The sequence below is a fragment of the Drosophila sulfurigaster genome, chromosome 2R (genome assembly GCF_023558435.1).
Source record: "Drosophila sulfurigaster albostrigata strain 15112-1811.04 chromosome 2R, ASM2355843v2, whole genome shotgun sequence".
In the NCBI taxonomy this organism is placed as follows: domain Eukaryota; kingdom Metazoa; phylum Arthropoda; class Insecta; order Diptera; family Drosophilidae; genus Drosophila; species Drosophila sulfurigaster.
The window spans coordinates 20,700,078-20,724,173 of record NC_084882.1 but is presented as its reverse complement, the minus strand read 5'-3'; the positions used below and the strand labels follow the sequence as shown (position 1 = coordinate 20,724,173).

The 24,096-nt window shown below is 39.2% G+C and overlaps 6 protein-coding genes across 29 annotated transcripts in view; 3 read left to right on the top strand and 3 right to left on the bottom strand.

Moving 5' to 3' along the window:
* The first annotated feature begins 1,536 nt into the window (after nucleotides 1-1,536).
* On the top strand, nucleotides 1,537-3,351 carry LOC133839691 (zinc transporter ZIP1). Its single transcript, XM_062271350.1, has 5 exons — nucleotides 1,537-1,956; nucleotides 2,021-2,289; nucleotides 2,360-2,564; nucleotides 2,708-3,086; nucleotides 3,168-3,351. The coding sequence occupies exons 1-5, from the start codon at nucleotides 1,696-1,698 to the stop codon at nucleotides 3,173-3,175; spliced, it is 1,122 nt and encodes a 373-aa protein (XP_062127334.1). The 5' UTR covers nucleotides 1,537-1,695; the 3' UTR covers nucleotides 3,176-3,351.
* An 865-nt stretch (nucleotides 3,352-4,216) lies between these two features.
* LOC133839698 (centrosome-associated zinc finger protein Cp190) lies at nucleotides 4,217-9,112 on the bottom strand. The gene is made up of 6 exons (XM_062271357.1): nucleotides 9,006-9,112; nucleotides 7,651-8,201; nucleotides 6,647-7,592; nucleotides 6,507-6,611; nucleotides 5,428-6,446; nucleotides 4,217-5,368 (listed from the first exon to the last, which is right to left on the bottom strand). Exons 2-6 carry the CDS (start codon nucleotides 8,050-8,052, stop codon nucleotides 4,352-4,354), a joined length of 3,489 nt encoding a protein of 1,162 aa, XP_062127341.1. The 5' UTR covers nucleotides 8,053-8,201; nucleotides 9,006-9,112; the 3' UTR covers nucleotides 4,217-4,351.
* A 170-nt stretch (nucleotides 9,113-9,282) lies between these two features.
* Nucleotides 9,283-10,310, top strand: LOC133839693 (18S rRNA aminocarboxypropyltransferase). Its single transcript, XM_062271352.1, has one exon. The coding sequence runs from the start codon at nucleotides 9,379-9,381 to the stop codon at nucleotides 10,180-10,182; it is 804 nt and encodes a 267-aa protein (XP_062127336.1). The 5' UTR covers nucleotides 9,283-9,378; the 3' UTR covers nucleotides 10,183-10,310.
* On the bottom strand, nucleotides 10,222-12,013 carry LOC133839690 (nuA4 complex subunit EAF3 homolog). Its single transcript, XM_062271349.1, has 4 exons — nucleotides 11,852-12,013; nucleotides 11,678-11,792; nucleotides 11,488-11,607; nucleotides 10,222-11,429 (listed from the first exon to the last, which is right to left on the bottom strand). The coding sequence occupies exons 1-4, from the start codon at nucleotides 11,919-11,921 to the stop codon at nucleotides 10,328-10,330; spliced, it is 1,407 nt and encodes a 468-aa protein (XP_062127333.1). The 5' UTR covers nucleotides 11,922-12,013; the 3' UTR covers nucleotides 10,222-10,327.
* A 64-nt stretch (nucleotides 12,014-12,077) lies between these two features.
* LOC133839696 (cytochrome c oxidase assembly protein COX16 homolog, mitochondrial) lies at nucleotides 12,078-12,594 on the bottom strand. Its single transcript, XM_062271356.1, has 2 exons — nucleotides 12,416-12,594; nucleotides 12,078-12,348 (listed from the first exon to the last, which is right to left on the bottom strand). Exons 1-2 carry the CDS (start codon nucleotides 12,460-12,462, stop codon nucleotides 12,147-12,149), a joined length of 249 nt encoding a protein of 82 aa, XP_062127340.1. The 5' UTR covers nucleotides 12,463-12,594; the 3' UTR covers nucleotides 12,078-12,146.
* Nucleotides 12,595-15,894: 3,300 nt separating this feature from the next.
* LOC133838723 (tropomyosin-2) overlaps nucleotides 15,895-24,096 on the top strand; it is a 29,118-nt gene continuing 20,916 nt past the window's right edge. For 13 of the 24 annotated variants that reach the window (XM_062269932.1, XM_062269931.1, XM_062269926.1 and 10 more), the window contains exons 1-2: nucleotides 22,076-22,547; nucleotides 22,825-24,095. In XM_062269932.1, the coding sequence (XP_062125916.1) occupies nucleotides 22,091-22,547; nucleotides 22,825-24,095 (1,728 nt within the window). In that variant the 5' untranslated portion in view covers nucleotides 22,076-22,090. Of the gene's footprint in view, nucleotides 16,046-18,955; nucleotides 19,113-19,295; nucleotides 19,422-21,526; nucleotides 22,548-22,824; nucleotide 24,096 lie in introns of those variants that run through there. The other 11 variants (XM_062269943.1, XM_062269935.1, XM_062269937.1 and 8 more) reach the window with 8 other exon arrangements.

The window sequence follows — 24,096 nt, the reverse complement described above, 5'->3', positions numbered from 1 at the left end:
ATCAGCTCCTGACACTGCTCATCGTTGACCTGTGGATCTTGGATCATGCTAGGTGAATTGTTGCAGTCCTCACTAGTGGTAGGATCTGTTTGATCTTTTGTTGTGCCCATCAATAGCACCTCAGTGGCTCCATCACCTTTTTTTGCCATTATTATTTTGTGGATCGTTTGTCCGACACATCGTAAACGTGGGAGTATCAAAATCGAGAAATTTAGCACTTTCGTGAGCTAAATCCGATTCCAACACACAAATTTCAGAAATATCACCCTGATGATGGTCGGAGGAATTATAATAGGTGGGCACGTTGGAGCCATTCATAATTAACACATTAATCTTAGCTGACTGGGTGTTAATGAAACTCATCTGAGTGCTGTTGCATTCGAAAGGATCGTTACTTTTATCGATTCGATTGTTTTCATTAGGAGGAAACTGCATTGTCTGATCGCGGCAATCGACTAATAAGTTACACTGGCACTCTTGGTGCTGTTGCTCTCGCACTTGCTGCTGTTGTTCTCGCACTTGCTGCTGCTGTAATTGTTCTTGTTGCTGCCTTTTCTGTTTTTGTTCTTGTTGCTGTCTAGCTGCTTTTAAGTTTAATTTTGGTTTTGAGGGCTCACCACAAAGACAACTAGATCCACAGGTGCAACCTGTAATTCGAATTGATTCTTTGTCCATAACAGTGGAATTATTCTTTGGCTTAGGACAACGGCACACTAATCGTTGTCCTGTTATATCGGAACCAGAAACACTTCTCTTTGTTGTAATCCCAAGTGAATTGTTTGCGCTTGCAACGTCCGATAACGACCATTGTTCATAGTCAGCGATTAGTGGCTGCGCCTTTTGATCCATTATTTTGGCTTGTGTTTCCAACGATGTTAGCAATCGAGTGCAGGCATCTTTGCGCTTTAATTGCTTGCAAAAAGGTTGACTTCCCGAACAATTCGAGAGCTGACTGTAAGTGAAATCCTTTGGAGCCACAGAAGGTGTTTCCATTTGATCCTCACCAAAATAATGAATAGCATTTGATGCCTTAAAAGTGACATTTGGGCGCTGTTTATTTGAATCATTATTCCTGTTGCGCTCGCCAACACATGATTTTTTGTTGGCTGTTTCTTTGTGGCTATCAATGTGTTTGTTGCAGACGCAGTAGTGATAGCGCAACTTTAATGCTGAAACATATTCAGAGAGCATGCTTTGCCATCTAAAGGCTTCGTCCATGTTATTGGGATGAGTGTAATCGGCTGTCGGCACCTCGCCACAAACGATACAATAACGAGCCATTACAATGGTGAACAAACGACGAAATTTGTGAGGGCGCCAAACTTTAATTTCGATGTAACGTGCAAAGAATATACGATTAACATGATGTTCAATAAGCTGTTATTGTCGTAACAGATTCGCATATGCATTTAAATTGAGCAGTTGGTTTTAACAGTGAACAGAGCTGCCCCTGCCGATTTATATATTATCGATAAAGCACGTTCGAGTGGCATCTTTGCGATAGACGCGCATAACAATAACAATTCATCATTGTACCGTTCGCTTCTTTAGTCGTTTCATTTCGCTGTTGAGTGTGGGTTGTGCGCAGTCTTCATTTAAAATAATAAGCAGACAACGAACTCTCGCGATCCATCGAAGTTTGTTCCAAATTTAGTTGCACATTTTATTTGCTTTTTATATGAGTGCAGCAGCATTATGAGTTTAACGGACACAGAAATTATGGCCACAAGTACTACCACCAACAACAACAACGGCTGGCAAACGGCTGACGATCGTGGCGATATGGAAAAGGTTTTGGCCATGGCTGTCCTTGGTCTTGGCAGTCTCTTGTCTGGAATGCTACCCGCTATTATATCCGAACGTAATCGCCAAAGGTTTCCGCTAACAACATCGCTGCTGCTATGTTTCGGCGCTGGCATTTTGCTGGCCACAGCGCTTGTGCATATTTTGCCAGAGGTAACAATTATTGTAATGTGATAACCCGTTTGATGATAACCCCCATTATAAATTATTGGTGCAGGTGCGCGAGCAAATGAACTCGAAATTCGCAGAGGTTTCAATGTGCGGAGGATTCTTTATTATCTATTTTATTGATGAGTTTATACATTATTTCTTTGGGGAGGCTATACAACATACACACGAACACACAAGTCCAGCAACAGGTGGCCATCAAAATAATGCTTATGGAGCAATTGACGAACGTGCGCCGTTGCTTGCGTCCGACTCTGCGACGTCTTCCTCACATCAGCATCATCATCAGCATGTTCATAACCATCACCAGAACGAGAAGTATAAATCAATAACATATGCATATTTTAAATCAATTGTATTAATTGTTTGGCATTGCCTTTTGTTTCAGCGGTCATGATCGCGATTATGTTGCCATTGGTGCTTCCGGTTGCAATGATGACAGTGTGGAGGATGCAAATGCCCGAATTTGTCACACCAGCCACACAGAGCCATGTGCACAAACTATGACCGGCACATTGGGCTTGTTTGTGGCGTTGTCTTTGCACTCGGCCATCGAGGGATTGGCGATTGGTGTACAAAATTCGGCGACAAAGGTTTGCGCACACGCCTTGACATAATTTGGTCTTCTTTTAATGAATTTAGTTTGCCGCCACAATCTAGACTAAATATTTATTTAGATAAGCAAGTCAGTAGTTGTAAACTAATTCTCACTTTGTCTTCTCTATTTCTCTCTCAGGTGCTCTTTTTGCTCGGCGCCGTTGCGTGTCACAAGTTTGTGATGGGCTTCTGTCTGGGTCTTGAATTCCGCTCAAATCCGCGCGCCAGCATTCGTTCCCAGTTTATTGGCATTTGTGTGTTTGCTTTGGGTGCCGTCTGCGGCATTGGTTTGGGTATGCTTATCGTCGATGTGCCAGCCGCTTGGTCCAAAACGACACTGCCGGTAATCCAAGCCCTGGCGGGCGGCACTCTTTTCTATGTGACGGTCTGCGAAGTGATTCCGCGCGAAAAAGCGCGTTGGCATCGTAATGCGGAGCGTCGCTGGGCGGGATTTGCGCAGTTTGCAATTGTATTTTATGGCTTTGCCACGATGTGTGTCATAAATTATTATCTCGCTGGTACGTCACGAGTTTTCTATGTCGTGTTTCTGTTTAATCAGAACAAATACTCAAAGGCATCTTTTGTTTTCTATTTTCCAGATGACTAAGAATCTCCGCAGGCGTTGCAAATTAGTATTTAAGCACAATTGTTTTAATTTTTACTGTGTTGTTAGAATTGTTAAGTGATGCGATTTGTATATTGGAAATTGTTTTTAACTTTCTGTAAACTATGTGATCATGAGCTAATATAAAATATAAAACTACAGTCAAGTTTTGACTATAACAGATTTATCACTTTGCATTGCTCTCTTAAAATTCTAGCTCGAATACATCTGTATGTGGAGCAATCTCTCTTGCACTTGCATACAAGTTTTACATTGTAAATATTTATTTACGTCTCCTGCCTGCAACTCACAAATCGACTTCGTCATACTCAAGGACTCTTTCTTTCGAAAGTAAAATAAATCAAACAAATCTTTTTTTTATATATCTACATTTATATTTTTTTGCTTTCTCCAAAGTATCTATGTTTTGTTAACCTTAATTGTAATGGTAATCAAAAAAACGTTTCCATACATCTTTTTGATTTGTTTTACATACTAAGTATCATAATCAATCATAAAACATCATCTTAAATGATAACATGTAATTGCGTACATATGTTTTTTTTCTTTTTTTTTTTATCAAATTTGTTTTTAACCAATTAAAACAACATCTATGTACCTACATATCCATACATACATAAATTATGTTCAATATATAGATTGGTTTTTCTTTTATTCTGTATATATAAATATATATTTTGTATTATTTATAAATGTTAATGGTTTACTTAAGGTTGAATTCTTGGTGGTAAAACATAGCAGAAATAAAACCACACATATTGCCAAGTGCATCAATTACTAATCTAATCTTGAAATATTCATGGGCGTGTCGAAAATATGTAAATTGTTGGATGCTTTGTTTATGTGACTTATAAATATATGTAAATTATACAATTTTTCTGTGCTTGGGTTTTGTTAAAGTTGTATTAAATCTATTCAATTACGTGCAAGTTTCAAATTATCGTTATTGAAACTATTATTAATTTACAATCGAAACCGAAAAACTCATCCAGGCTAAAGCTTGCCATTTGATTAATAACACGCTTGCATATAAATATGTATTTATATCTATACTACAATATTTCGTACGCTGACACATTTTATTAAATGGTCGCGGTCGCGTTCGCATTGTAGCACTGGCAATCGAAAACGAACTTAAAACATAAATAAATCTAGTAATTAGAGTTGCTCTTTCGCCGCAGCACTAACCCCATTCTCATCATCATTCTCGTCCTCATCATCATCTACCCATTCGCTCATGAGACTCTTTAGTTTCTCCTGCGTGGCCAGTGGCTGTGCCTTGCCATCGATGTCATCATCAGCAACATCGCTTGTATTTGGCTTCTCCTCAGTTTCTTCAGCTTCTTCCAGCGATGTAGTCGTTGCTTCTGCATTTTCCTCATTATTGGTCTCCGCGGTTGGCTTCACATTGGCATTCTCATTGGGCACTTTCTCTTTCAATTCTTCCTCTGATCCATCGACAACAGGGAGCTGAGTTGGCGACACTTCAGCAGCAGATTTTTCCTCTTGTTGTGCACTGACATCTGTTGCATCGGGTTCAGGCGCTTCGGCTTCGGCAATTAATTCTTCGAGCAAACCTGTTCGAATAGTATCCGTCTCCAGACTGACATCCTCAATGCTTGTGGCTGAAGTTTCAGCATTGTTTTCAGCACGACTCTCGTCATTTGTTTCGTTTGCGGCTTCAGTTTCCAATGTTGTTGTTTGTGGCGTATCTTCTATGGCCATTTCGTCGTCTTCCTTTTTAATGGTCGATTGTTCTTCATCTTTTGTAGCTGTTTTAACAGTAACGCTTGAGTCGTCGTCCATTGGTTCCGCATCGCTTTTAACAGTTGGTTCAGCTTCTGGTTCGTCTTGGCTTATTTCAGCTGTGCTGGAGCTTGCAACTTCCTCAACTGTTGCTGGAGTTGTGGGCTCCGTTTCTCCTTTGTGTAAGCTTTCGAGTGCCAAGTCAATATCATCCTCTGGCTCAGCATGTTCTTCGGTAGCTTCTTTAACATCAGCAACCTCTGCTGATTCTTTTTCTAAAACAGCTTCCGGCTCATCAGCGGCAGCAGCTTCGGTAGTCGCAGCAGTCTTTGCCACTTCATCTTCATCTTCGTTCTCATCCTCGGTCCAATCGCCCGTCAACTCTTTAAGCTTTTCACTAATGTCATCTCGACGCGTCTCTGGCTTTGGCTGTAAATCGAGATGTGCGATTAAAGTGGGTTACACACTGTATAAACCATTCTACTTACTTCTTTGCTGTTCTGTTCCGTTTCCAAGTCGTGCTTAGATAGTAAATTTTCTGCCCATTCAAGACTCATGCCCACAGATTCCTTACTTTCATCTGCAGCTTCGCTCTTTTTGCTGTTACTCTCCATTGAGGCGGCGCCCAATTCGCTATAAATTTGACTGTCGTCGTATTCCTCCTCGGTACCCGCTGTTGACTTGGCATCAGTTTCCTGTTTCACTTCATTTTCGGGCTCGCTGAGTACCATGACAACGCCACCGCTGGGTGCGCCTGCCTGCTGTTGATTCAACTGTGACAAGATTTCCTTGCGCTGTTCATCTGTTAGCTCCACCTCGTTGCCATCGGCACCAACAAACTTGACTTCCTGTTCGTTGGATTGCAACAATTGTTCGGCATCAGCATCTGCTTCTTCCTCGGCCTCCTCTTGTTCTTGTTCGTCACAGGCTTGCTGCTGTTGCTGCTGCTGGAGTACAGCATTTGACGCTGGCAAGCTGATGTCGGATAAAATGCGCACTTTTTCGTCTTGCATAGGCTCATCCTCGGCCTCTTCTTCCTCTTGTTCATCTTCTTCGGCCATATGCTCATCTTCATCCTGTGACCCCATATACTCTTCATCGGTTTCATCAATGATGCCATCCTCTAGCGCCTGAGCCTTGTGGTAGCTCTTCATGTGCCTATACAGTTGCAGCTCCTGCGCAAACACCTTGTTACAATAAATGCACTGCTGTTTGTTTTCATCCGTGTGCGCCTCGTTAATGTGCTGATCAAGTTCCACGCGACTTAAATACGTTCGATTGCACAGTGCACATTCAGCAAAGTTGTAGAGCAGCGATTTGATCTCATGCTCGGTGTACATATGGAAATGCAGCTCGCGATTGTTACCGGAACGCCAACCGCAATGTTCGCACAGCGCCGGATCAATAGTCTCTTTGTGTGTGTTGATCAGATGGCGACGGAAACCACGATATGATGGAATGCTGATCGGTCGACCATTGACACCGCAACGTAGACATAGCCAAGGACCTACAAGCAGGAAAAAGTTAACAACATATTCGTTCACAACTTTAAAGCAGAATCTCTTACCTGTGGTGTTCTCAGCACCAAGTGCAATAAGCGCATGCATTGTCTTACTATCGATGCGTCGCTTTTGTGCCGCCGCAGCACCCGTTGACGAGGACGACGTGGTTGCGATGCGGTTTGGGATTGCGTTGCCTCGCCAGTTGACGTTGCCGCTGCTTTTTGTTGTGTGGTCTTTTGTTGTTGCTGCGTGGTTATCATCGGTTTGTCTGGTTTAAAGGAAACATGGAGTTTCTTATGTGGCGACGTAGCGCCACCTCCTGATGACGTTGCTGCTGCTGTTGGGGAGCCACGCTTCACAGTTGTAGCGGTTTTCTCCTGCACCGGACTGTTGGGCATTATTTTCAGTTTAATATTTTTGTGGCCCTTCACAATGTGCGGATATTGACGCAACACTTCAGCTATGATTTTCGTGTGATTAAGCTTTGTGTTCGACGAGTCCTTCACAATGATTGTGGGCGTTTGGCTGGGCGAATCTTGTTTGAGTATGATGGTTGTGGTGCCATGCTCCATCTGTGTCTGTGTGCCTGACTGCACTGCCTGTTGCTGCTGTTGTGTTTGTTGTTGCTGCTGCTTTGATGTCGACGGCTGTGGTGGCACATCATCGTCATCATCATCGCCCGTATGCACATCATCGTACAGCATCATGTTGTCATATTCCGTATCGCCATGATCACCGAATTCGGCAGCAATTTGTTTGCGCATACGCTGCTGTTCGGCAAACTCCTTCACCTCCTCCAAGCTGGGTTTCTTTGAAGGCGGCGACAGCAAACTAGTCTGCGCCGGTCGCTTGTTGTTGTTATATCCCTTTCTTAGTTGTTCAAAGGGTGAGGTGGGCTCCTGCTTGACGACTGGTGAATCTGCATATTGCGAACGATTGTTGATGCCACCAGAACGCAGTATTGCGGGCGTATTCACGTTACGGGCCTGTTGCACATTCGTGCGCACTGTGGTGCTGCTGCCACCGCTGGTGTTAACGCTTGCGATGCCACCGCGATTCTGTGCTGATCCAATAGAGGCACGTTGCTGTGTTGCGTTTCCACTGCTGGTGGGCACAACAGGGCGACGTCTTATGCCCTTCGGACTCGGTGGCTAAAATAATAATGCACAATTAGTATTATAGTATTATTGAAGTGAAACAAATGCTCACTCTTTGCTGTCGATTCACATTCTCCATGGTGCGACGATGTGCCTCGAGAAGCTTCAACAACACCGTCATATTCATCTCCCTGGCGGTGCGCAACAGTTTGCCATACATTTTCAATTCAAACTCCAGTGTGCCCGTATACATGAAGTTGACAATTGGCACAACAACATCGGCTTGAAACTCGGATGGCATGATGAGAGCGTCGTCAATAATTTCGCATGTTTGCTCCAGCACATTGAAATAATCAGTGCACGCGCTAAGCACCAAGCGATGCACCTTCAATTGTGAATTGTCACGAAACTGTAGCGTTAAATCACAATAGTCCGTTTTGTTAAAGAAATTCTGCAGCTTCTGGAGAAAGAAGACACCCCAGTTGTCCACTTTCACGGACTTTACTTCTCCCATTTTGTTGAATATTTGTTTCTCTTTTCTTTTAAAAATGCAGGTTTTCTTTTTATGGTTTTTGTTTTGTTCTTTAAACGCGGCCTCCCCGTCGCGATGTCGTCGTTGTCTTCTTGTTGTGTTTGGCTTTTTCTAGCGTGCGGCTGGCGCAACTGTACTCCGGGTGGGGGCAGGAAATTTCAATTGAGAGGACACGATTGCAGCACACAGCGTTGTCACATAAAACATATGAAAATAAACATAGGCATAAATTGTAATTGAATTAAATGAATTGATTATAATTTTGTTGCTGTGCCTCTTTTTGCACAATGCTTCAGTCGTCCGATTGATTTTCAACAAACATTAACTACTGCCCGTAGCGCGGCAATGCAACTCCGCGTTGTGTGTGTGTGCGTGTGAACGCTAGAGATGGACGCGTGTGAACCAAAAACACGAAGTGGGAATTCTTGCAAGCACGAAAATATCTTTTGAATACAATTTAAATATAACTACTTTTTATCGAATTAGATGATAATCACTTCGTATACTTTGTTGCAATTAATAAGTTTATGAATATTTAATTTATCTAAGTTGCTCTAATTGTTTTAGTTTATTTATTTGCATGTTCAAGTCCACTTATTGTAAGCTGGTCACGCTCCCAACTCTAGTGTGTATGCCACATATATACACGCTTGTAATGTATGTACTCCACTGCACATCGCATTTTTATTAAGCAACTATTTAAAATGCAAGTTTATAATATTTACACAATGTTTGCTATGTTTTAAATGTGCGTAGATTTAACATTTATTATATTGGCGCTTTTTTCCACATACTAAACGTTTACTTGCACGCACAATCGTTATCGCAATGCCCTTTTTATATTGTCATTATGCAAATTAGCAATAAAATATTATTTAAAAAGAAATGTAGTAATATTACACTTTATTACAATTTTATTTAGACATTAAACGTACATTAATTATTTATTTCACACTATTTTTACCGGACAAATTTGTAATTTTTTCCGTGAAACAAAAAAGATGGCGGCAGAGTGACCTTATTACAAATCCACACAACTCTTCAAATAACGATATCGATAATTTTGCTGGAAATCGATTATGGAATATATAGCTTTATTTTAAAAAGTTATACATTTTACTCAAAATATGACAATTAAATGTTTAATTATACAATTTATTTCACAATACAGACAAATTAATTGTAATATAAAAATGATAGGCAAGTGCAAAACAAGTTATCGATAGTATACGTGATAACACTCATCGCTGCACGACATGAGGCGTTAATTCTAATTAACAATGAATACAACAATACCTAACTGACAAAATGAGCGGACGACACAGAGGAGGAAAATCCAAGCGTGGTTCGGCTGGCGGCTCATATCGCAACGTTAAATCAAATCACAACTGCCAGCGAAGCTTTGCGCAACAGGAGAATGAACTGGCCAAGCGTAATGACGACAACACAGACTCTGACTCGGATTCATCATCTGGCAGTGACAACAATGCTACAGATAGTCTTGGTCAGTCACCTGATTTCCCGGTTGCCATGTGGGATTTGAATCACTGTGATCCCAAGAAGTGTTCGGGCAGGAAACTGGCGCGACTGGGTCTCATTGGCAACCTGCGCTTGGGTCAAAAGTTCCCAGGTCTTGTCCTTTCACCGGTCGGCCAATTATGCGTTAGTCCACAAGATCGTGAAACTGTCAAGACGGCTGGAGTGGCAGTCATTGATTGCTCGTGGGCGAAATTGGATGAGACACCGTTCAATCGGATGCGTAGTCCGCATCCTAGGTTGTTGCCGTTTTTAGTAGCCGCCAATCCCATCAATTACGGCAAACCATGTAAACTGAGCTGTGTGGAGGCGATAGCAGCAACTCTCTACATCTGCGGCTTTACCGAGGAGGCGCGCTGGTTCATGGGCAAGTTTTCGTGGGGACACGCGTTCCTCGAGCTGAACGAGAAGCTCTTGAATGCATATGCGGGTTGCAAGAATAGCGACGAGATTCTAAAAGTGCAAAATGAATATCTGGAGGAGGAACAAAAGGAGCGCGATAAGCCCAGGGATTTGAAGGAGTTTTATCCAACCAGCAGCAGTAGCAGCAGCAGTGAAACTGAAGATGAGAGCTAGGATTACATTTTATTTGCTTATACAAATTTGTTATTAATGTTTTGTTTTTTTTTTATTTAATTTACAATTTGTGCAAAAGCTACTTTCGAATTCAATACAAATATATTTGCGGAGCATTCAGAATAAGATACTAAAGTGTAGGTTTTCACTGAGCATTTCGCACATATTCCGGATCCACATTGATAAAGTTCGACATACTAAAGTACATGGCACTGTTCTTCACCAGAAACTTCAGAAAGTCATGTAAATGCGACAGCAACGTTTGCATTGCTGGCTGATCCAGAGCGGAGTAACTCAACATGGAACCCAGACGCACAAAGAGTCTCAACAAATGAAATGAGCCATACATCTCCGAGAGCGGCGTGTCCGGATGCTTTTGCATAATATCCGCATACTGAGTGCGCTCAAACTTATAAAGCAACTGGGAGCCAAGCATTACATTGAAGTACTCTATGATGCCATCGAGCACATCGTTGATGGCGACCTCTTTGCTAGCATTTGTCGACTTCACCGATTTTTTGTGCGCCAAATACTGTTCGGTTATCTGTTGCACCGTCACCTTCGCAGGCAGTTCCAGAAGTTTGTGCTCGCGCACCACCGCATACCAATCGTCAGTTAGATAATGCTTCAGTTCATCGGGTATTTTGATTTTCACCTCTAGTTTAGCCGTATACGTTTCCTCGCTCTCCACGCAAGGCGCCTCAGTGGCTGCTGATGCTGCAGAGGCAGCTGTTGTTGCCTGTTGTTGGGAGGTTGTTGTTGTTGTCACGCTTACGTCGCCACCATTGCTAGCTGTCGAAGCTGTTGTCCGCTGTTGGTCGCTGCTGCTGCTGCTGTGCGAGCTCATACGTTTGGTTTTTGGAGCTGCTGGCGCGGCACTTGGCTCCTCCTCTTCTTGCTTGCTGCTGTCAGCAGGAGCGGTAGCAGCTGGTGCATCTTCTTTCCTGTTGTTATCAGCATTTGGTGTGCCGGGACGTGTTGCTGCCTGTGTGGATTTGCGATTGCTGCGACTTGTTGTGGTCGTTGTCGTTGTTGTTGTCGTGGTGTTGCTGCTACTATTATTGTTGCTGCTGCTGTCATTTTTGGTTGTTGAAGTTGCCGGCGTGGTGGCAGCACTGACGGGTGTTGAAGTAGCTGAGCTGCTACTGTTAGCACTTTCTTTATGCGGCAGCGATGTGTTGCCATCTTTGGACGGCGTCGAGGCTCGCGATTCATTGCCCACTTGTTCCATTTTCTTAGCCTTTGCACTGCCTGCATATTCAAACAGTTATACAGTAAACATTTTTTCAGTTTTTTGTATTATACTTGCCCTTTTTGTTGTCCTTTTTGGAACGTTCGCCGTATTGTCGTGACACTTCCTTTTGCCGCTTAACGTTTTCGTCATTGTATTTCAGCACACGACTCTCAGGCACCCACTCATCCCAGCTATATTTGAGAAGCACACAAGTCGTTTAAGTCATAGAGCAACTTTACACGTATTATTATTAACAATTACTTTTTGCTCCAGCCCGCATAGTGTATATAGTACTCAACCGGCGTAGTTTCAGGTTTTGTTTTGAGCACTTTAGCTTCATAGATAAGAGGTCCATGGAAGCAGAGCACTCGCTCCCCTATAACGGCAAGCTAGTTATAGAAATGCACTGTTGCAAATTACGGGTGTTACACTTACCATCCGCAAACACTGTTGCTGAATCGCTTGGCGCCCAATTATCCATTTTTACGGGCTTAACTTCTCCCATTTTATTTTTTTGATGTGTGATTGAAAATATTTGCCAAAGCGTCGCAGCTGATTTGCGCAAGTTGGCAGCACAGTTTTGTCTATATGTAGGTCCGTGACCGATTATTCCAGGGCTACTTAAAACAAAAATAATCGACCCAAGAAAAACGCAATCAAATCAAATATTTAATTTTTTATATACAAACTGCCTCTAAATAAATATAATTACTGCCTACATCACAATACGTTAATGTTTAGCGGGCGATGCATTAATCACATTCCCTTCTTCCCAAGGACGTGGGCCGCGCTTGTTGGACCAATTTTCAATATCAATGGATTTCACTTTATCATACTCGGTTTCAAGCGTCACTTCGTCGCGTTTCTTCATATTCACCCCGAACTTCTTCATTTCTTCTGGAGACACCGGTTGCTTCTTGGCGTATTGGTATCTATAGTAAATACAAAGATAATGCTTATGGTCAATCAATGGGATTTAAAATTTCCTCGTTGACTTACCTCAGGTTGGAAAACTGTTGTAGGCCAAAAGAGCCAGCAACCATCATAACTAGAAATGGTATGCCATATTTAAATGATTTTCTTTTGCTGTAGTAATTCAACTTTTTTTATAAATGACATGATTTTTGTATTGTTATTATGAAATGATAACGCAAGCAAGGTGACCGCATGTTACATTTTAAAATAAGCGATTAAACGTCAAAAAATATATCAAAGTATGCAGCATAGAGATGGAAAAATATCGATGACACTATTGAAGCATTGATGATTTGAAAATGGTTTAAAGATAGATTGAACCGGCAAACTTAACTGTTTTGTTTTGCTGACAAATAATCTAAATTTATTGTATTCATTTTTTTTTTAATTAATGCTGACATCAAGCAAAATTAACACAAAAGCTAATCGATAATCTGAGACCAGGGGTGACATGCGTTAAATTACCAATAAATTTAAAAAAGCACCGTGATAAGTTTGGCGCGAATTAAATATTTAAATTTGAAATATATAAATAACTGTATTTAAAAATATGTGCAGCTGTTGTTTGTAGAGCTTTCTTAACACTATGTCCTTGATGTCAATCAAATGAGTCTTGTTCCTTGCCAAATGCTTCAAATGCCTGCGAGAAATTTCTAATTCGCAATTGTGTTCCGGATGACAATAAACAAACGTAAACACTTTATTTTTATTTACATACGATTTGGTGATAAGTTCAAGGTCAACTGAGCTTGTCACTTTGCACACATACATAATTGTGCATAATGCTTAGTGACGTTGTGCTTAAGAAGAGAACGAAAAAAGTTTCTCACATGCACGCCACGATATTTGATATGGAACGAACAACACTGTTGTCTGTGGCTCACCTTGGCCGTTATGCAGCTACTAGGCAAGGCAAGTGGCTCGTCGCAAAGATTTCCTTTTAGTACCCAAAGCTCAACCAGTTCGACTTCGAGTTCAAATCGTTCACAAGGAGCCACAACAGCGACATCGACATCGACGCGACACGGCGGCAATTGAGTCATCAATTGCGCCGGCGCACAGCGGGATGTCGACACACGAGCGCCACTGAGACTGGGTTGGCCCGTCTGCCTCTCTGTCCGTCCCCCTTGCTGTCAACGACTTTCAATCGATCTACGATTATTTTTCATTTTCTGCTGTACACTACCCGCAATCATTTAAAGCATTTTCGTTGTGTATGCAGCATGGAATAAGTTGTCAGCGCATAGATTGTGTCGTTCAAGCCGAAGCTTGGTATTCTTTTTGATCAAATTTTCACCAAATATGGTTGCAATTTTGCTAACAAGATATTGCACTTGTTTAAGACTAACATGTTCAACAACTTCGAAAATCTACTGGAATTATGAAAACTCCGTTGTTTTTCATACGCGACCAATTGACCATGATTTGATTTTTCATATTTAGCAAGTTGTTGAGGTCTTTTCGTTGTTATTACACGGCCTTTCACGTTTAGATTTATGGACTACTTATACTTTTAGATATAGTATGATGCCATTTGGTTTCGTATTTGCCTACTGCCAAAATCTTTTGAATGAAAACAATTACGTCATTATGTGGGTGTTGCTTCGATTTAATTATAAATTCGTCCATGTGTTTGTGCCCTCATTGCAAAATAAAATTTTTCCAAAAGAAAAACCAGACGCCAGCAAACAAATAAATATCGAAAGGCTTTCTATTAATATTTGTTGTACATATTTTTTTCGTTTTCCATTTAATTGGGCTATACGTAAAATTAAATACAGCGAGTTTCAATATACTATTAACAGCGTACATAGGTTTCGTCTTATTAGGGATTAAATTTTTTTTTGAAAATTGAAATTGTTTTAAAGTCATTATTAATTTGTTTGAAGTGAATTTGCTTGACATTTAAAACTAAATTTTTATATATATTTTTTTCTATTAATAATTGCTTTAAATTTTTAACTTTTTTTAATTTATATGGGTTATGCTTCAAATAAAATCCAGTTTTAATAAATTACTATTGTTATCTTTGACAAGTAAATGTTTAAGTGTATGAAGTTAGTTTTGATATGCTCTACAAATATAATTAAAAGCAACAGCTTATATAGCTATAAAAGTATTTCGATCAAATAAAGAGTTGAATATTGCTTTATTTTTCATTTTTTTCAATAATGTCGAATTTTAAATTATAATAAAATTGGTGACGAAGCTATTGAATCACAAATGAACTTAATATTTGAAATATTTTACCAATATTTTTCTACACACAATATTAAAATTTTATATTTCTAAATTAATTTAAGGAACAGAGAAATAAAAGGAATAAAAGAATATAGAGGTTCAAGGAAATATCAGAAAAATGTTAGGCAGTGAATTTGACAGTAAACTGTATTTTGAAAATAACGTTATACTAAAGGGAAAAAAATTCTGACTATATGAAATAATATAATAATATTATAGTATGATTGATAAAAATTTTGAATAATTACATTTTGCCAAACGGTGTCATAAGATCGAAATGAACGGAAAAATAAACAAAGTGAAAATGTACAATAATAATAAAAAGATAGTACTCAGAAAACTGATATCATTTCATTGTTAAATCACGAATATTATATCGTGCCATATGAGAATATAATACATATATCTTTTTTATTCCAGCTTATAATACTGTGCGTGTTAAGAAGCGAAAAATGCAATCTTCTGAAACAGAAAATGAAAGTAAATCTTTAAATCTTAATCGAAAACTGGAAAAGAGTTAATTTTGCACGTACTGCAATTGTAAATGAGTCATAATTGGTTTTCATTTAATTAAAATTTGCATTCGTTGTTAAATATCAAGCATAATGTGGGATATGAACATTTGTTTCACGCCAAAAATGACGTTGAAAATTCTATAAAAAATACGAAAATTATACAGATAGTATATAAGTATATGTAAATTTGAGGGAAACAAGATTTTGTTTTTTGGCATATCAATAACTGAATTTTAAAAATAGCTGCAAAATATCAAAAGAGCAAAACAAAAAGAAAATAAATAAAAATAAAGCTACGCACACAATGAAAATAATACTGGCATATAGAGCTTTTCAAAATCAAATAAAGGGAAATTTTTGAAAAAGAATTCTTATAATATGCCTATAGCATGCACACACGCATACAAGCGCACGCATACAAATACAAAGAAAAGGAACAGGTGAAAGCAACACTCAAAAGTGAAAGAAGAGAGAACGAGAGCGCGAGCAGCAAATTTTGTTTGTTCTGTTCTGTTCTTTTTTTTTTGTAATTTCTTCACATGCTTATGCAGAAAAGCGTTCGTAAATTGAGAGCCACATCAAATGCAGTTCCAAAATAACAATTTGAGCGGCCAGCAAGATTTGTGTTGAGCATGCAAAACGCATGGCAGCAGCTGGTGAGCGAAGCGACGACGCGACGGCGCTTCGGCTTTACGTTTGCCCAAAAGTATCTGTCAGATACTTTGGCGCGCTCTCACACTTACACACACATGAACACAGTGTCAGCCAAGCACGCACACTAATGCAATCAGCTTGAAATCGAAAAACAGCGGGCATCGAACGTCAGTATATTGAATAAATATTTTCAGTTGAACATCACAATCCGTTCAAGTCGCGGATAACTCCGAATAAAAGTTTTGTAAGTAAAACGAAAAAAATCAACACCAAAATTATATGAAAATTCTTACAATAATTTCTCAACGAAATAAATTAATTAAATGTAAAAAAGAAAACCAAGTGCGCTACAAGTTAAACATTTAAAGGACATTCTCAAAAGTAAATTACATAATCAAAAAAGTACAAAAGTTCTAAAATAAAGAAAACCAATATATAAAAATAACAATAATTATTTCAAATTTACAAAGTGATTTGTGTGCAGAGTTCAGAGAAGAAACCACAAAAAGTTTTTGGCCAAAGTATTTCAAACATTTAGATCGATTCGGTTCAAAATCCCAAATTGAGGCTAAGCAACTTTGGCAACAAGATGCAAATATGAGCAAATAATTATAACTAAAATGCAGTAACAAAAAAAGAAAAAAGAAAAAAAATAAAGAAAAACCCCAATCAATGTCTTTGCAAACTTAACCACAATTTGACTTCTAGAATTTCAGTTAAGCTCATTGCGTGCGATATATAAATATAAATTTAGAATAAATCTGTAAGGCGTTAAGTATGCGCTTTATTTAATAAAACTTGGTGAATTTATTAAGATAAGAGGACACGTAAAAGTAAATTGTATAATGTAGATTTTTTAAAGTATAGTGAAAGGTCAATCTTATTGTTAATTTTGTTCTCTTAAAGCATCATCTAGTCCTTTAGCTTTTGAAATTCGATATTGAACCACCGCCCACCGCATTCAAATCGAACTGTGGCGAACGTAGGCGAACCGCTTAAGAATTTTGATCGAGAAAAAGCTTTGTATTAAGTAATATCCATTTGAGCAGATATTAGGAAATATTCAACAGATGCTCGTTTATTTTTAGCATTTCACCGAGAGACACATTTGTGTAGCTTTCGAGAAAGCTTTTCGTATTGCCAGGAATGTTGAAATATTCTTCCAATTACATACATACATATATACACAAATATACATATAGTATGTGTGAGACATACAATTATTGGATAGATATGTGTGCATATATATCTGTATGTTAAAAATAGCTGAGTAGAGCATTTTATGTATAACAAAAAAAGTTGTTGTTTTTTTGCCATGGACAATTTGGAAAATTCTGTGCTAGAATCAGGTTGAATTTCGAGGTGATAGAAGGTAGCCGATTTGGTGCTAGAGAAGGTGGGCCTAGTATTAAGTAATATTTTAGTAATTTTGGTGTATTTATGTGGTTTATTCTTAATTATCATTTCACTGTTTTTCGAAAGTTTTATATTGAATTGTTCCATTTAACAACCCTAAAAAAAACTCCATAAAACATTTTTCAGATTCACAAACTGAACCCATTTAACCACATTACTGAGTACTTTTTCATATGCTCTATAGGCCGATTTCTTGTATTCATGTTTAAACATACTATATGTATGTCATTGCCATTATACATGACGCCGAAATTATAAAATTGCATGTGATTTTGTGCTGATTAAACAGACATAATTCAGTATGTCACCTCGACATCTACAATACTTATTTACAAACAAACGCAAACCTTATAAATTTTATGCCTTGCTTGCAATTTAATTTAAACAAAATTCCAATTTTTTTTGTCATTATTTGTTTGTTCGCCTAAAAGCCTGGAACTCACCTCAGGAGCTGGTCATGTAAACAAACGTGTTAAAAATAAACCCATAAGCCAGCACAAAAATATCTTCACTCTTATAAGAAGTGTGGTCTGAAACTGACTCAATTAGTTTGGTATTTCTCAGGCATGACAAATTCAATATGTTGGTCAAGCATTGCGAGTATAAACGTATCTAAAGCTTCTTCGAATTTCTCTGTCGACCAGCTGAGTCCACAATTCCCTTGTAGAGTGAGTCAGACTTGTAATAATTGCATTCTCTGCCTTATCAATGCGATTCTCGTTTAAAAATACTCATCAAAGACGTTGAGGCAGAGTGTGAGCGAGGCAAGTGTAACTGCAGAACAACTTTTAGGAAGTCGTAGATAATGTAGATAATGCTTAAATGTAAACATTTTATTATAATTAACCAAACAAAGTTATCTGCTTACAATAGCTCAACTGGGCTCTATTTGCTAAACTTTTACGTACATTTGTACATTTTAATGAAATGCAGAATTTGTGATCAGTTTTAGTCGTTATTCTGAGTTGAAGTAATTCATTGGCTTCATAAGCTCTACAAAGTATTCTCTTCAGTCCTTCAACTTTGCTAATGAACTCTCCCCATTAATCGCTGCTCCTTAAATGTGCAGTCGATATTTGAGTTCAAAGCCAATAATAATGTCATGCTTTCATGCTCAACCATTGTTTGAGCTCATCAGACTGATTTGAATATTTGGCTTGGGTTTTCGTTTTTGTTTTTGGCGTCTTTTATTGCGCATGTTGCCGGTGTTTTCTGGTCAATCATCTCTCACAGTAACTCATTTAATGCAATAGTCAGTGGGGCGTAGCGCACGTTTTTCAACGATTTGTTTGTACCCAAAACGAGATTCAATATTCTTGGGATGTGAGCTACACAAAGTTAACACTTAGTTATGCAGCTCACATGCCACATGCCGCATGCCGAAGCTGTGAACATTTCTAAGTAGAGAGTTGTCCACGGGAAAAAAAATTGTGTCAAAGTGAGCTGTGTTCTTGATAGATTTCAAATTCGAATGCTGAATAAAAAGATGTTTGCAAACACAGAGAGAAAAGTTGGCAACTCTATCGATACAGTTATTATATATGATAAGATCTCTTAACATGCACATGAGAAATGCTAATCACAGATGCGAATTGTACTTTCTTTCTTTTGCGTAGCGATGATTATCGCCGTTGTATCAAAATTGAATGCCCATTGCAAGTTGCAACAGCAGTTGTTTGTAATAATACTAATAACAATAATAATAATTGCAATTATCAATTCCGATGTTTGATTTCAGTTTCTTTCGAGTGTGTAGCAGTAAAACAAAAAAACCAGCCACCATGGATGCCATCAAGAAGAAGATGCAAGCGATGAAAGTCGACAAGGACGGAGCTTTGGAACGTGCTCTCGTCTGCGAACAGGAGGCACGCGATGCCAACACCCGCGCCGAAAAGGTAAGCACTCACTCAACCATGCCACCACATGTTGCACTGTCCCATATATGTATGTACGTATGTTAGTTACATGCACTCGCTTTATATCTCTCATTTTGTTACTACTAAAAGCCCAATTGTTGGCTGTTAACTTGTTAACACATGCAATTATTAATACACGTAATTCTCAATTGGTGTCTTTAGGCCGAGGAGGAGGCTCGCCAGCTGCAAAAGAAGATCCAGACCGTTGAGAACGAATTGGATCAGACCCAGGAAGCCCTGACCCTTGTCACCGGCAAGCTCGAGGAGAAGAACAAGGCTCTGCAGAACGTGAGTACTCGTTTTATTTTCTTAAATTCACTCAAATTAGATTAGAAATAAGTTAGAATTTGTAGAAGATTAAAATATTCTAGAAGTTCAGTTTATAGGAGAGAAATTGTGGATTGAATAATCGTTTTTCTATTGTTTACATATGCTATATTTAGTAAATTCCAGACTATCTGGAAAGTTTCAATAGGACTATTTTGTTTCTATAGTCTGCTTAGATTTGAAAATTAAATTAAAGAATAAACATTATTCTATATTGTTTATATAAACGTCTGTAATTCCAGTCTGTTTGGAATGTATCCAAAATTTTAAAATTGATTCTTAATGTAAAAGCATATTTTTCTGAAATTCTTAAACCTAATTCACTTATTTTCACATAACATTTCATTGGATGCGGTTTTTTATTAAATCCATGGAATTCTAATTTAATCATTAGAAATTATTCACAAAAAGTTTAAAAACTCAAAACTATGTATATAAGTAAAATAATCTAGAACAAAGACATCTATAAATATAATAAGGTTAGGAAAGTGAGATCATTAAAAAAAGTGTTTGGAAATTTAGTGTAGAATATTTTTTAAGAATATTTATGTTATTATCGTATTATATTATTATGTCTGTTCTCTTAATGGACCTTGTTCCATTGTGTAGCAAGAAAGCAAGGAATACACTTGAAATCAATACCAGAATAAGAATTTTACGACTCTTAGATATATGTATGTTTAAGCGTTTTAGTGACAGCCAAACTGCATTAAATTGGGGCCGGGTTCGGGTCCGGAAATCTATCTATGCCATCTGGTCACTATCAGCGATTTCACGGGTATTTTACGAGATGCTGCTAATTTGTAGCCACCTTTTAGTCGAACAGCAAAATGTTTGAGGAAATGCCTTTCGTATGTTTGTGCTTTTAAATTCCATAAAAACCAAAAAATTGGAAAATTTTCAAAATTCAAACAAAAGAAAAAAATATCGCTACGCAGCTCGAAACGAAAATTATTTGCTGTTGGCAACGCCGCGTATGAGCGCTATTTTTAAATGCGTGTGCAGCAGCAGCACATGAAAATAGCTTTCGCTAGGTGTGTGTGAGCGAGACGCACTGAGAGCACTGCTGCATGTGCGTGTGTATGTGTGTATCAAATAACGAAAAAGCAAAGCCAAAATCTTTTGCTTTTTCGTTTTCTTCTTTCTCTTCTCTTTGGCTTTGCCAAAATATTTGCTCGCGCAATTTGTTGTTGTAGTAAAATTGAAATAGCGCACAGTATTTAGCACATTTTTTCTTAACTTGTTCGGTGGCCGGCTGCGTTTCCAAACGAAAATTAAATACAATTTTTCATTTCATTTGATTTGACTTTTGATTGGTTGGTACGTTCTTCATTTTGCACAACGAGACTCGAAAGTATTTCAAGGACATTTTCTTGGCATCCAAAATAGCGTTGCCAGTTGGCAACGTTTCAAAAAATGTTTAGTGTCGTCTACAGGTAACCAGCGTGCAATCTGTTTGAAGTAAATAAATACCTGCTTATCAGACAACATAAATACAAAAATAATTTTTTTTTTGATAAATTATCATCGTATATTATAATGATTAACACATACATAACTTGTGATGGCATTTGGCCGTGCGCGCTGCTTTTATGCTCACAAGACACTTAAATAGATAATGACGATGATATTGAAACACATGCACATATAGAACTTCGCTGAGTAATATGCGAAAAGACAAAAAATGATAAAGCGTTGAGAGGAGCAAGGCAATTAAATCTAACGCAAATGAAATTAACAGGAAAAATTCAATGAGAGCAGCAATTGAGAGCGAACTATCTTGTGCGATTGTGAATGTGATGAGAGTGAATGTGAGTGGGCGTTGGGGCTGAATGGCCTACTCTCTCCCTCTCTTTCTCACTCCTTTCCCCTGTTGATCGCAGTGCATCGTAAATACAAACACACTTGCTTATACACATACGAGCATGTGTGCATATATGCTGACTCACTCGCACATGTTGCCACCACACTGCTTGGTAGGGGGCGCAGCAACAACAACAAAAACAGCAACAACAATGTGGGGGAGAGAAGAGAGCAACCGCCCTGTTAGATGGCTGACGGATGATGATGGTTGAGAGAGCGAGCGAGCGGGCCATAGAAAATTATCGCATAGCGCAACACCACACACACCACACACAACACTTTCAAGTACAACGCCACAAAGCAAGCAGCAAGCAACTGCCGGAGGGGCCGAAGAAATAAGCAGCCGCCTCACGCCGCACATTACAATTAATTAAAACCAAAAAAATTCAAATTAAAATAAATTAAATTAAATCAATAAAATCATCAATAAAATTGCAATTAAAAACACTAGTTTTATTTAATTCAATTTAAATAAAATCTTAGTGCTTTTCAATTACATAAAAACGCTACGTTACAACCAACTACAACAAATACAACAACAATAATAAACAACCACAACAACGCAATTGACGTATATGCAAAAACAACGTGTAGCGGAAGTTGACCAAATACAAAATTTTCTTTTGCTTATTTCAACGCGCGACTGAAATTTGAAAAAAAGAGAAGAGAAAAAACTGTTGTATTAAATCATCAGTAAAAATAGAAAATCAACACAACACGCATCAGATCACAAACAACAAATACAATAGCCGCAACTCATAATTAATATGTACGAAAAAACATTAACAATAGGAACTGCAAAAGTTAATAATGCATATGTGTGGCAAAAAGTGAGTTACAACAACAAAAATCAAGCCACAGCGGCAACAAAAACATCAGCATCGACAGTCAAGTCTAAGCAAAAGCAACATAACAACAACAACAAGACAGTATCAAGCAGTGCAAAAAATGCAAGCAAAACGCATAATGAACATTCAAAAACGACTGTAACAACAAAATCAGCTGTAGCATCAAACACAACACAAACACCAGTAACATCAGCTACGATTGCGGCTTCGTTAAAGCCGGCAACGCAGACGCCGCTTTTCAAAAAGATCGTTGGCAACGCGGCTAGGCGGCAGACGCTTGCACATCAAATAAAACGCGCACACCGCCATCTATTGACCAGCGGCGGCAACGATAAGCAGCCACAAAAACCAACTACGCGTAATAATAAACAAAGAAGTATTATATGTTGCAAAAATCCGGCAGATTTGCTTACAATGCAAAACAACTGTATAAATACAAGTATGCTTTGCATTGTAAGCAAATAGCAAGTGCACAAAGCACTTGCAATTTATTATTTGTGGGTCTTTGTACATATATTGTATTTTGCACCCGACTGGTCCCACTTTGCAGCTATCGATAACGATACTTGGTGAAATCAGCTGATTTGTGCGATATTTCGCCAGGAGTATCGCTATCGATAGCTCATAATATCAACAATTCCCCCCATATAAAGCAGGTAGCAGCGCAGCAGCTGCTGCAGGACAGCAGACAAAAACAACAAAACCTCAACAGCAGCAGCGTAATAAACGCACGCTAAATGCAAATAAGCATTTGTGTTGCTCAAAAAGTGATAATCAAAAGCATAAGTTAAATAAAAAGCAACAAAGTAAGCGTGGCAAAAACAACAACAACGCAGCTGACGACGCCAAATCAGAGCTTTCATCACGTTGGGGCTCAATCGAGGAGCAGCTGAATGTGCTCGACAATCTGCTCCACTACGATGAGGAGGCCGAATTGTATATAGCGCAACTCTACGACAGATATCAACAGCTACAGATAGAGAATAAGACCACCTCGCTTGTGGATAGCGACAGCGACTCAGAGATTTGGAGCTGGAGCGATTACGACTACGATTTGGAGCTGAACATGTCGAACAACAACAGCAACGATGACGACGCCCTGTCCAGCACCAGTGGAGCAGGCAGTCATAGCACCAACAATTCCATCGCATCACCATCTTCGCTGGTACCGTCCTCCTTAAAGCGTCGCGGTCACCAGCATCATCCGCGCTTTGCGGGCACACGACGTCCCCAAGTGCCCAATGTCCAGGAGATACTGGCCGCTCTATATCGCGGCGATTCCAAAGGTGTGCTCTCCAATCTGCGTGGCGAGCCGACAGATCCCGAGCCAGAGCCAGAACCAGATCGCAGCACTTTAAGTTTACCTTTAACTGAATCAGTGACAAATTCGCTGGGCAGCAATAGTCCAACACCCACGGATGAGAGCAGTATGCTGGACGATGCCAACACCACAACAAAGGCTGCTTCTGCAGCTGCTGGTGAGGAACAGGCTGTGCCTACGGCCAAAAAGAAGAAAAAACGTGACAAAGGCGAAAAATCTGAGAAATCCGAGCGTAAAAAGAAATCATCGTCATCGTCCACAACTGGGAAACGAGAGCGCAGCAAGCGTTCCAGTGGCAATGCCTCCATCATGGAATTAAGCAGCGACAGCATGGCCACCGACCTCAGTGCGGGCGCAATCGATGAGGGTATCGTACTCAACCCAGAGGACGAGGACACCCAGACAGCGGAATGGTCAAAGTTGCGTTGTACCAGCGAGGCAGCTGAGATTGTGGCAGAGCGAGAGGCACGTAGGAATAAGGGACGATGTGCGGACTATCCGGGTTTGGCCTTCGGACGCTCCATCTTCAGTTCGGACACGATGATGAAGTTCAACATCATTCGCAACGAGCTGCACAACATCATGAATACGCAACTCAAGCGGG